This window comes from Trachymyrmex cornetzi, unplaced genomic scaffold (genome assembly GCF_001594075.2).
Source record: "Trachymyrmex cornetzi isolate Tcor2-1 unplaced genomic scaffold, Tcor1.1 scaffold147, whole genome shotgun sequence".
NCBI classification, from domain to species: Eukaryota; Metazoa; Arthropoda; class Insecta; order Hymenoptera; family Formicidae; genus Trachymyrmex; species Trachymyrmex cornetzi.
This window is the reverse complement of record NW_017296059.1, coordinates 6,879,988-6,891,416: the sequence shown is the minus strand read 5'-3', so window position 1 is coordinate 6,891,416 and position 11,429 is coordinate 6,879,988. Positions and strand designations below refer to the sequence as shown.

The window sequence follows — 11,429 nt, the reverse complement described above, 5'->3', positions numbered from 1 at the left end:
GAGAGAGAGAGAGAGAGAGAGAGAGAGAGAGAGAGAGAGAGAGAGAGAGAGGAGACGTTCTAGATACATTAAACTGCTGTTGACACTTATGCAAGTTGATCGTCAATTAATTTAACCAGAAGTTGGTAAAAGAAGCCTTTATTATTAAATATTAATTATTTGTTACTGGACATACATTTGATTGAATGCAAGAAGTATTCAACGCCATGCTCATATAACCTGAGAGCTTCCTCGTAGTTTTTATTGCGATCCTCCTCTGTAGCCTTTGTCACAAGATCTATGGCCTTCTGTAAAATTGATTACTCAGTAATTTTGCTTATATCTCACCTTCTTCTAATTTTGTAAATGCTTACCTGTAGTATCGCCGAAGCCATGCTCAGCTTCTTCTCAAGATGTTGAGAAGTTGAATATACAATACAGGCTGTTCGTGCCTGTTAAGCTACTAAAAGGATTCGCCAATTAGTAACCTTCAAAAACAAAAGTTAGACGTCGTTTATCACGTCGTCTACTCCGTTATCGTAACTATCAACAATGCAATTTTCGCAAAAATATCGATGCCATCGCGACAAATCTTTTGATTCGACTAAGCGTCCCGACTTTCGTCAAGCAGTACACAAAATGATCTCCCACAATATCAAATCTTTTCACTCGCTGTCACTCGCTAAAATTCTATAATTATGCGACAAAACTGAGACCGCGTACCGCATTGTTGGCGATGATACCAAAATAACGCATTGCAACTTATTGTACAGCTAATTCAGACATTTCACGAGACACATACGATACATACGAGTCTTCCTGGAATATTGTTGATATTGTTGTCACTGTAAAATTCAGGATGCCTTCAAGCAAGTCTGCAAACTCGCCGTCATTTTGGCTTTAGCTCACTCCTCGGAATCTTCGGATGTTTCGTCGAGTACCTGGAAATCGATGCATTTAACCTCGCTTCGTTATTGGCTGTATAACATAAGGGTTAATCACCGCGAAATAAATGGACGAATGAAAATGCGAAACAGTCATCTACAAATTTCCTTCCTCTCGAAAATTTCAAGAGTGACGAGACGCCATGAAAACGCCCAAATTTTCGCCACATATGCATCCGGAAAATTAGCGTTTCGGAACGCAACGACCCTATCCCGGTGAAGTTTTGGGACGCAGCCTGCGGCGTGTCACGTGTCAAGTGCCCGAGTGGTGGGGAGAACGGCGCAGGCGCAGGACTGTGCGATTTTTAGGTTAGGAGAAAACTGGAGGAAACAGCTGATTTAGATCTTCATGTGAGAAAAACTTGGAGGTTTATCGGAGTGATAAAATCAATTGGCTCCGATGATCCCAGCCGTCGCGGCCACTTTTTGGGGTCAGCCTTAAGAGAGACTTTGCGGGAGAAGTCATTCGACGATTTAACGTTTTGCAACAGCCGACGAATCATCCGCATGATTTAAACGATGGCAGGCTCAGCGCTCAGACGACTGATGGCGGAGTACAAACGTGAGAATCGGCTTTTTAATCTCCTACACCGCAGTAGCGTTAGCTCGCTCATTAATCACGTTATTCGAGGCTTTTCCCGCGAAGCAGTAACGCCTGCACTATGACGATCTTGCAGAGCTAACCTTGAACCCGCCAGAAGGCATCATCGCCGGCCCGATTAACGAGGAAAACTTCTTCGAATGGGAGGCTCTCATTACGTAAGTTCTCTTTCGATCTTTATCTCTCCAAATATCTTCCACTGTCAATTCTTGCTATTTTATATACAGCTTTCCTATCTCGCTTTTTTTTGTACCTTGATTGCTTAAACCAATAGACATGTTTTTCTGTCGCTGTGTTGGGCTATACTAAAAATCTTCTTTCTTGCTCTTTCGCCAAATTTCAAGTATATATTTATTTTATTTAAAGTATGAGTATATACTACTTCAGTAATAAAAAAGACCTTGTGTTTAGTGCTGAATAAATAATACTTTTACGTGAAGTTTTTCATAAATTGTTCAATAGATATGAGTTGAATATGATTCTTGATGGAATTTTTAGTGGACCAGAGGGAACCTGCTTTGAAGGTGGAGTGTTTCCAGCAAAATTAATATTTCCTCCAGATTATCCATTAAGTCCTCCAAAAATGCAGTTTACCTGTGAGATGTTTCATCCCAACAGTAAGATATCGCTTAATCAAGATATACTTGTACTTTAGCTATTAATTAAACAGCGATACTGAAATTTTTGTAAGCTATAAATATGAAATTGTATCTTTTCTTTTGTTTAGTTTACGCGGATGGAAGAGTCTGCATAAGTATATTGCATGCACCTGGTGATGATCCGATGGGTTACGAAAGCAGCGCCGAAAGGTGGAGTCCAGTACAGAGTGTCGAGAAGATACTGTTGAGTGTTGTAAGTATGTTGGCTGAACCAAATGACGAGAGTGGTGCCAATGTAGATGCCGCCAAGATGTGGAGAGAAGATCGTGGGGAGTTTGAAAAGATAGCACAAAAGCTGGTGAGAAAGACTTTGGGTATTCCACCTTAAAATAGAATCCATCTGCTGAAAGAAAGGAAAAAGAAAAAGCTTAAGAGCGGCGGTAATTATTAATTTTGTCGGTGGATGATATTCCTGTAGGAAACAATAAATTTTTACCTGTGCAGCAAACAAATCTCGTGTGCAAATAATTCTTCGCACGTTCTACTAATTATTTGCGCACGGAAATATATTATTGTGAATTTTACACTTACAAAAGAGCAAATCTTCGATGATACAGGAATCGAAAGTGTTAATCTCAAAAAATGTTTATTTTCAACATTGCAGTACAAACATGGGTAATCAAATACATACGCGATTATCTCATACGCTTACATATACCATTTCACTGTGACAAACCGATAACGAAGGACAGGATTCGTTTCTTGTGTTCGGGTGCGTGATTGACGTTAAGTATAATATATATTAGTATTTAAAATTATCAACTGATCCCACAAATTACCCTACGGCGATGTTAAAGTAATTATCACATTCGCATATGGTGTTATATTATTTGCATGTAAATGTATATCGGCGAAAACGCATTATCAACTAATGTGTTTGAATATCTTTTAATATTTGAAGAGGGAAATACAGATTAAATAAATATATTCATAGTATTTCTTTTTTTTACAAAGATGTATGTAATGGAAACAAGCGGAGTAGTGGTTCTTTCACTGAAAAATCATCTTTAGAAGACTCATAAGTTTGTCAAAACGAAATAGCGAATAAACTAAATTGTTCTCGCGGTCAGTTATATTCTTTTATATTTACGAAATCACGCGAGTGCCGATCAAGAGATTGTCGGCATGATCCTGATAGAGTTCCGGAACGTGTATTGCCGCATCGTATTTACAAAATTAAGAAGTCCGCACAGCAGATTGATTATCGTGCATATCCCGCTCTGATAACAATCGAACTTGGTGACAAAGACGTGCAGGGTGTCCCACTTAAAGCGTCCCAGTCCGAGTAGCCGAACGATTGATTTGAAAAAAAGAGCTTCCTTTTAATTTTAGAGACAATTAAAATTGTTTTTAATTAAAATCTTTAAAAAAAAATCTGTAGTACTTTTTTTCATTGTTAGTGTCCCCTCGCAGATATGACTCCGAGTTGCTTTACGCAAAACACCCTGTAATTAGACTAGAAGAAATAAATTAGTACACCTCGTCGCGTATACAATAGATGATCTTTGTGATCGAATTGCAAGTATGACTTCAAGGATCAGACAAGTCCATTCTTCGAAATTATCAGCTCTTTATCGAACATATTCATTTATTTCATTGAGCTTTATCGATGCTTAACCATGTCTGGATAACATGTTTAAACATCGAAAATGTACGCAAATCAAAAGAGCATTTGGTCAATTTGGCAAGGCTCGAAATATCTAATAATTCAAAGATTAATTTTTCTTTACTTTAAATCGAAAAAGTAAACTTGTTTGTTCCTCAGACCTTTGCAAATTGTACCTTCTCACTCTCGCCCTTTTTTGCTTGGATTAAAATCATCAGTAAGAATAAATACAAGATTTCGCACGTGAATTGGTATTTTATTAATAAACAATACTGAAGTCCAACTGAAAAATGCAGTATTTGTGACTAGCATTTGGCAATTATATGTAAATAATAAGGTGTTAATGTACTTGTTTCGTACAGCCGAAGTACAACATCTTGTACACTTTTTTAACCCTAGGACACTATCTGTACATGCATCTCTGAGACATACACGTATTGGTCTTTTCTGATCTCCGAAGAAGATTTCAACTTTTCAATATTTTCCGAAAGTCAGATTTTCCCAATTTTAAAATTATGATAACATTTTAATAGATAAAAAAAATTAAGTCGAGTAAATTTTCGCATATTCTTTTTTGCATTTTCCTCAAATGTATGCAATCTTAGAGAAGTATGATTATAAACAACTATGGAAAAGAAGAGTTAGCCTTCTAGGGTTAATTATAATTCTTTGATCCCTTTTCTTATATATATAATCCTAAATAATTTCTGTGCCAAATTTTCCAAATATATATATACACATACCTAAAAACATAATTTATAAACAATTGTATAAAAATCTTGTACGCAAAATTACGTCTTTAACACCGAACGAAAATACACAGATGTTGTACTCTGGGTACAGCTGCATACTTTGGCATACGAGAGAGGATGCATTTTACATTCTGTGCCAAGCGATAGTAACACCGATCGATGTCGAATCTTTATCGAAACTCGATCGCGCCTCCGAACGAATCTGCCACATTTTTCACAACCAGGATCGGAAGCTTCATTTTACTTGCAAGGTATCACGCTGATATTACACTTTAAAGATTCATTGCGAGTTAGTCGGAAAATCGAGAGCAAAGTACGCAACAGTGCCGGGACAGTCTGTATATGAACGCTCGACTCGTTTAACGTTTGCAGTATTTCGCTTGTCGCGAGACGGGTCTAATATCGTGGCCGTCCGTTTATCAGTAATATCACATTTCGCTAGAAGAAGTGTACATTCAAAAGCAATCACTCCTTACAGCGTCGCGCGTGTTTGCGCACAACGACGACGAAAATGTTACAAATATACAAAAACGTTTGACACATACACTTCCTGTCGCCTAATCACGCAATAAACAATCGGAGACGGAGACTTGAGCTACTTTTACGAGCCTCTTCTAGGCTGTGAACGTGTCGTATTTTGCGCTAAACTCGAGCTTCATTATTCGTCTTCAAAATCTCGATTGATTATTTTAGAAAATGTCATGCTTTGATTATTTGCACTTGGCAATATTCTCTTGTCTGATTATTACATTTAGCTTCGACACGCTACAGCTTTGTAGACCTCCCGCTTGGCGCAGAACGCTACGTTTCTCTTACAATTAATTCTTAGAGCCGGTTGCATCAACTGTAGCTAATGAAGATGTCGATTAATATTTGTAACTAAATAAATTTTCATTCTCTCTCTTATCTACATACTAAGATTACGATTTATAGAGAAGTAATCAAGGTACAACTAAACTTGGAGGCGACAGCACTATCATTAGCGCTAATCAGAGGTTTAACTTGAATTAATGTAAATCGATTTAAATTAAATTAATTCAATTAATTAAGTTGACTTAGATTAAAACCAAACTAACTGAAACGTAATTAAGCCTAATTTAAATCAATTTAAATCATTCAATTTACAACAGTTAACTAAACTTAAAACTAACATAAATTAACAGTTAATCAAAAATTTGTCTCTTACTTCGTTATTAGCTAGAATTATCATCTGTTGTCGCGGTAATTAATTAAGCCTGTTAATGCAACTGACCCTTAAACATAATCTTATCGAATAAGACGCTCACGCTCCCTTACAACTAGAATTTCCTTGTAGTTGAAATCACACGTTTTGTCGTGTGTGTGTGTGTTGTGTGTATGTGAGATGTGTGCAACTTATGCTGATGTAAATACGCTCGTTATAAAACCTTACTAATTCTGCTCTATATACGTATACCTCCCTCTGTGACTGTGAGGTATTGTGGTACCATTATTAACTATACGCACATGCCTTACAAACCCCACGCAGGACCCGCATAGTCCCCCTGGACGATCTCATTAATATTAATAGTAATCGTATTGCAAAATCTACTTGGTGGATACTGAGTACAAAATTTGTCAGTGTATACGTGTCTGTTTCCATGTATGTCTGTGTATGCGTACTGTGTCTAAAGCGCAAAAACGGAATTTCAAGCGACACACTTTCTAGACAAACATAAATTCACTTGTATCTCGAGGTAATAAATTAACGAACCACTCCTCGATATCAGTGAATGTTGAAAGAATGAGAAAGGGAATCTATGTATCGATAAACGTATCTTCAGCTACAAATTGCCACAGGAAGTTTTCCTTTGGAAGATCTATAGCAATACTAATGCCACGTTGTTAAGCTCTAGGGAACATTGAAACGTGAAAATTGATCAGAATAAATATCTACTTCGAAAAAGCTTGCGGAGAAAGTTTGTGTCACTCTTTTATAATTCTTGAACGTATAATTAATAGTTCAAATAAAATCATAGATATAATACAATTGAAATTAAACGAATATATTAAATTATATAAAAATATATATAATTGCGCGGTACCATCAAAATCCGATTAATTTCGATGAACGTTATTGCACGACACTATTTTTTAAAATTGTTTGAGCATAAAAATAAACGCGCGATTATTCTCACGCATGAAAATGAAGAATATAATTTCGCATAGCACCAGTTACTAATATTTCACTACTTTTCTTTCTATTAACTAAATATTAATTGATTTTAAATTGGTTACTTAAACGAATAAGAAATCATGTAACATTTGAATTGCGCATTGCGACTTTAGCTACCCTTTATATATTGCCAGAATATTTCCTTTGGTTATATATATTTGTAAGAGTTTTTACAATCGAGATAACTTTCAATGGTTTCGCGTAATCGATTCGTAAAAGAAAAATGTAAGAATTTTTAACAAATACGATTCCGAATTATTCCATGTTTTTATCTTGTTGATTTGCTCTTCTAGCAATCAGTCAATATAAATCAACTAAATCAACTCCAAAGATAATCTGAATTATAAGAATATTCTATCTGCTACTGAGTTTAGCAGGAAGCACGACTGTAAAGAATAAACACTAAATATAATTTTCAACGTTACAACGAAATATTAATATTAATTTGCGTAAACTTCAACAGAAAATGGCAAGTATGGCACGCAAAATTCCATTCGACTACTGCGTGTCTCTCTCTCTCTCTCTCTCTCTCTCTCTCTCTCTCTCTTCCTTCAATATATACGCGTATGTGTATATTTATATATGCACTTATATGTGTACGTATAAACGGATATTTTGTGCGTGGTTTATGTCACATGTAATCTTGCCATTCGTTATAGTCGATAAAAAGAATCTCGAAAGGGCTATACAGAATTTGTTTACGCTCAGTTCGATCGCGCATCTCCTCTTTCTTTTTGCCTCTAAAGTTGTACTGCATAAATTAACAACAGAGATGTGATCGTCAAGTAATATTTGATAGGAGATGAACAAATGATTTCGCGTCGTGAATCTCCCCTCAATCAGTCATATTGGCTATTCCGCAAACAGTTTTACTTTAGCTGCGATTCAAGCTGCACAGAATCATATCTCAAAGAAAAAAAATTGTCTCAAAAGTCTCGTGTCAGCATAGTACATACACAGAATGAATATTACGATATATAATATCACGATTTCTGTTGAAATAGAATAAATTGATTTTTTATTCCTTTCCTTCGACAATCAAATCAGATTGAAACGACCATAACTTGCAGCTTTAGGTATATAGTGTGTGTTTGTGCACACGGAAATTTCTTTATATATTCCTCTACTTTCAAGTTTAATCACAATACTCACTTTACGAATCGATACGCCGTAAATCGTCGAAGTCAAAATCACAAGCGCAAAATCATTAATCGTACATCACATCGTCGACGATGGCAAAAATTCAAATCATGAATTAAATTCTGGCATATAAACGAAAATTTCATTCGATTATTAGTTGTTAAATTTCTGCACATTAATGATAATTCAATTAAGCTACCGATTGTAAATTCCTTTATATTGACTAAAATTTAGTTCAGCAGCAAATGTTAAATTTTTGTACATATGGACGGCAACTATGGTGTGGAATTGTGGAGTTCCACACCTAAAATTTAGCTTAGTGTGGAAATCCACGAATTGGATTAAAAATCAACTGTAAATTTTTTTTAATGTGCACAGATATCGATATTCGTGATGCAGTATAACTACGCGCGTAGCAGAGATTCAACTTGGGTTTATTTATACTGGCCGTAACCGTGCGCCGTATGCCATAGTAATCTGTAAAAATTAACTAATCACAGTCGAGCATTCCTCTCTTACAATTGAATGAGAGGGGAATATTCGACTGTGATTAGTCAATTCTTACAAATTACAGCATACGGTTACGGCCAATATAAATGATCCTTTACTAACTGTTAGACAGAGCGTCGCAATTCGCAATTGTTAAAAATGGGACGGCAACAAAGAGCACAAAATAAATAAAAATAAAACGTCATTTTGTACTCTCCCCCTTATTTCCTTTCGTCAGTCAAAAATTCCACATCCACAGGCGAGGTAAGTTGCCGCCCCTGTTTGTACATATATTCAATTAAACTAAGAAATTAAATTCTTATACTCTGTTATAAACTCAAAATTAATTGAATTGTAAAATAAATTATGTACATCTCAATACATATTTTAATACAGCTACAAATGAAATTCCGTATTATATCCAGCCAAAATTTAATTCAGTGATCTTTTAAATTTTTGCACATCGACAGAATTTGAATGAAAACGACGATGTAAATTTTTACATGTTGCGAAAATTTAATTAAACTGCGAATTAAATTTACGTTAACACCGTGAGCGATGTTCGGCGCAAATATCTCTTTGCACAGAGAGCGGAGCGGAGGAGGGAAAAGTCACCCGGCTATACCTCACGAGAGACCCTGCGGCGTGAAGCAGATCTTCTCTAATTCGCCGGTCGACGAGCTGACCGGCGATTCGGCTCGGTCGTCCTGTTCGGCCGCCAGCTGCTCGCTGTAATAATGGGGTGTGCTGAGATAGTCGATGAGCCGCCGGGGTAGCGGTAAGGTTGGGATCAAGTCCCTGCGCACCATCTTCAGGATGACGAACCTGCACGTGTGCTGCAGGCTCTGCACCTGTTTGAAGCGCGACACCGGATGGAGCAGCTGCACCCGCATTGGCCCTAGAACTGGCCGTCGGTGTAGGAAGAAGAGATAGCGACCGCTGCGCGAATGCTCGACCGCGTTCTCGATAAAGTCAACGATAGTGTGCGACTTGAACTTCGTGCAGCTGCCGAAGCTAAAATTACCTGTATGTCGAAAGAAATGGATTTAAAGCGCGCGTGAAAACAAAGATCAAGAATATTGTTTATAGTGTGAAGAATAATAAACAATTTATTAAAACCGTATATGTGAACACAACAAGTCAAAGTTAAAACTGTAAATAAATTTATTGCGAAAAATATTCGGTCGGGAGTCGAATCCGGATCTCTTATATTCCGTACGAGCATTCTAATTTAGTCTAAAGGCTTAGGATAATTAACAATATTTTTCGTAATAAATTAATTTAGTTTTTCAGTACATTAACATCTTTCTAATGCCCGTGTCACACTACGCATTGGACATTGAGGATTGCGAATTACGAATTAGAATTCGGCCAATCAGGTAATTCTAATTTTAATCCGTTTCATTCTAATTGGCTGAATTCTAATCCTCAATTCGCAATCCTTAGTCTCCAATGCGTAGTGTAATACGGGCATAATAGGATGATTGAGCATCAAATTATTAAATTAATTATCAATTTAATTTGTGATATAGTAGTTTAATTGCGTTTATAAGTCCGAAAAATCATTTTGGCGCGCAGTTCAAATGACTACATATTTAGTATAAAAATTCACATAGAAGTTATTTAAAAGCCTAATCTAAGATTCAGCTTCGACCGTAATAGGCATTAAACTCTCTTACTTATAGTGTAAAGATAATAGAACTTACCCTGATCATGTTCTATCCTTACATGTCGCACACAACTGTTGAGTCTAAATGACAAGGAAAAAATGTAATGATCATCACTACTGTCTCGCACGATGAATGAGCCGTCCGGTTCGTTAGATAATATCTTCTCCGCCGCTTCACCGGATATAGGTCCCCAATACCATCCATACTGTTTCAGAAAGTAGAAATACACAGAATACTCTCTGCAACTCTTCCTAGTATCAAGAATCAGTGAAAAGAAAAATAAAATTTACATACATCCTTCACTTTCTCGATACTGGCTGCAAAATCCATACTCGTGTCCTCAGCAGTATCTTCTTCTGGTCGCACGACAGGCGGTGGAACTTGCGGCTGTACCGAGCTCGGAGACTCACATTTAGGTGCCATTGCTGTAAGGGCCTCTTCCGCTTGCTCTACTCCCACTTGACTATTACTCTTGGGCAGAGGTGGCAAAGCGCGCTTGAAGAATGGCAGCTTCTGTGCGGACGGCTCTACCTCAGATGGAGCAGTGTTATTGTTGTTTGTATGCTGGTCGGAATCGACACCCTCTTCCTCTTCAACGATCTCTCCTTGTACAATGCTGTTCCGTTTCTCCACAAAGTGGTCCGGAGAGCCTAGTCGTCGAAATCGGAAGATGTTACAGAGCGTCTGCTTGAGATTTAATGAGAAATTACGCTGACTCTTCTTCATCTTCTCTCGCTCGGACTCACTCTTCTCCTTATGTGATTCGTCGCGCGCTTTCTTGTGTCTGATGCCAACGAACGCGTTCCTCTTATGTTTCTTTACATTATTAGAGTTATTGTTGTTATGATTGTTATTATTGTTGTTGTGATGATGGATCATCAGGCCGTTACTAGTGCTCTTGTTAGACACCGGCGTGTCCGTGGACGAGTCCGTATGCGCATTACTGTTATACCTATTATTAGACAGCATTAGATATTATTAGATTAATGACAGAGCCAATTTGACAGTAGCCAAGAACATTTTGATATCTAATTCAAGTTATTTATATCACAAGTAACAGGAACAAAACAGTGCAGAATAAAAATTCATTATCGAAAAATTCATTCTTTCGCTGGTTATCTTATCCATAAAAATTATCATACTTACCTATTATTATTATTTACACTGAGGGCCTTAGGCGTTGCGGCGAGATGTACCGGTGTATGGCCCAGTAGAGGAGCCTTGTCCCGTTTGATCTTATTCTCGCTAGAATCGCTAGAGCTCGAGTACAACGTCTGTAGATACTGTCGCACCTCGTGCAAGGTCATGTGGATCGGTTCACCAATGTTATGTGCATGTCCGTTCGATGGTCTGACACTGTGACGACCAGAAGTACCCGGCACACTGTGTCGTTTA

At 37.2% G+C, this 11,429-nt stretch overlaps 3 protein-coding genes across 8 annotated transcripts in view; 1 reads left to right on the top strand and 2 right to left on the bottom strand.

Moving 5' to 3' along the window:
- Positions 1-1,042, bottom strand: part of Vps4 (vacuolar protein sorting 4) — a 3,463-nt gene extending 2,421 nt beyond the window's left edge. Inside the window, exons 1-3 of one of the 3 annotated variants that reach the window (XM_018502335.1) lie at positions 782-1,042; positions 354-442; positions 176-287 (exon numbers count right to left, since the gene is read on the bottom strand). In XM_018502335.1, the coding sequence (XP_018357837.1) occupies positions 176-287; positions 354-374 (133 nt within the window). In that variant the 5' untranslated portion in view covers positions 375-442; positions 782-1,042. The remainder of the gene's footprint in view (positions 1-175; positions 288-353; positions 443-781) is intronic. The other 2 variants (XM_018502334.1, XM_018502333.1) reach the window with 2 other exon arrangements.
- Positions 1,043-1,187: 145 nt separating this feature from the next.
- Positions 1,188-5,582, top strand: Ubc7 (ubiquitin conjugating enzyme 7). The gene is made up of 4 exons (XM_018502336.1): positions 1,188-1,485; positions 1,601-1,682; positions 2,023-2,141; positions 2,252-5,582. Exons 1-4 carry the CDS (start codon positions 1,443-1,445, stop codon positions 2,509-2,511), a joined length of 504 nt encoding a protein of 167 aa, XP_018357838.1. The 5' UTR covers positions 1,188-1,442; the 3' UTR covers positions 2,512-5,582.
- A 3,341-nt stretch (positions 5,583-8,923) lies between these two features.
- The window catches only part of LOC108757768 (Suppressor of Cytokine Signaling at 16D), a 4,978-nt gene continuing 2,472 nt past the window's right edge, over positions 8,924-11,429 (bottom strand). For all 4 annotated transcript variants that reach the window (XM_018502327.1, XM_018502329.1, XM_018502328.1 and 1 more), the window contains exons 4-7: positions 11,181-11,429; positions 10,329-10,986; positions 10,071-10,239; positions 8,924-9,388 (exon numbers count right to left, since the gene is read on the bottom strand). The exon at positions 11,181-11,429 is cut by the window's right edge and continues 992 nt beyond it. In XM_018502327.1, coding sequence (XP_018357829.1) covers positions 8,991-9,388; positions 10,071-10,239; positions 10,329-10,986; positions 11,181-11,429 — 1,474 coding nt within the window. In that variant the 3' untranslated portion in view covers positions 8,924-8,990. The remainder of the gene's footprint in view (positions 9,389-10,070; positions 10,240-10,328; positions 10,987-11,180) is intronic.

What these genes read in the sequence shown, in the direction of transcription:
- Ubc7 (XM_018502336.1), top strand. Translation starts at nt 1,443, where the DNA reads ATGGCAGGCTCAGCGCTCAGACGACTGATGGCGGAGTACAAAC. An exon ending in ACTGATGGCGGAGTACAAAC is followed by an intron (nt 1,486 to 1,600) that starts GTGAGAATCGGC and finishes ACGATCTTGCAG; the next exon opens with AGCTAACCTTGAACCCGCCA. An exon ending in TGAGATGTTTCATCCCAACA is followed by an intron (nt 2,142 to 2,251) that starts GTAAGATATCGC and finishes TCTTTTGTTTAG; the next exon opens with TTTACGCGGATGGAAGAGTC.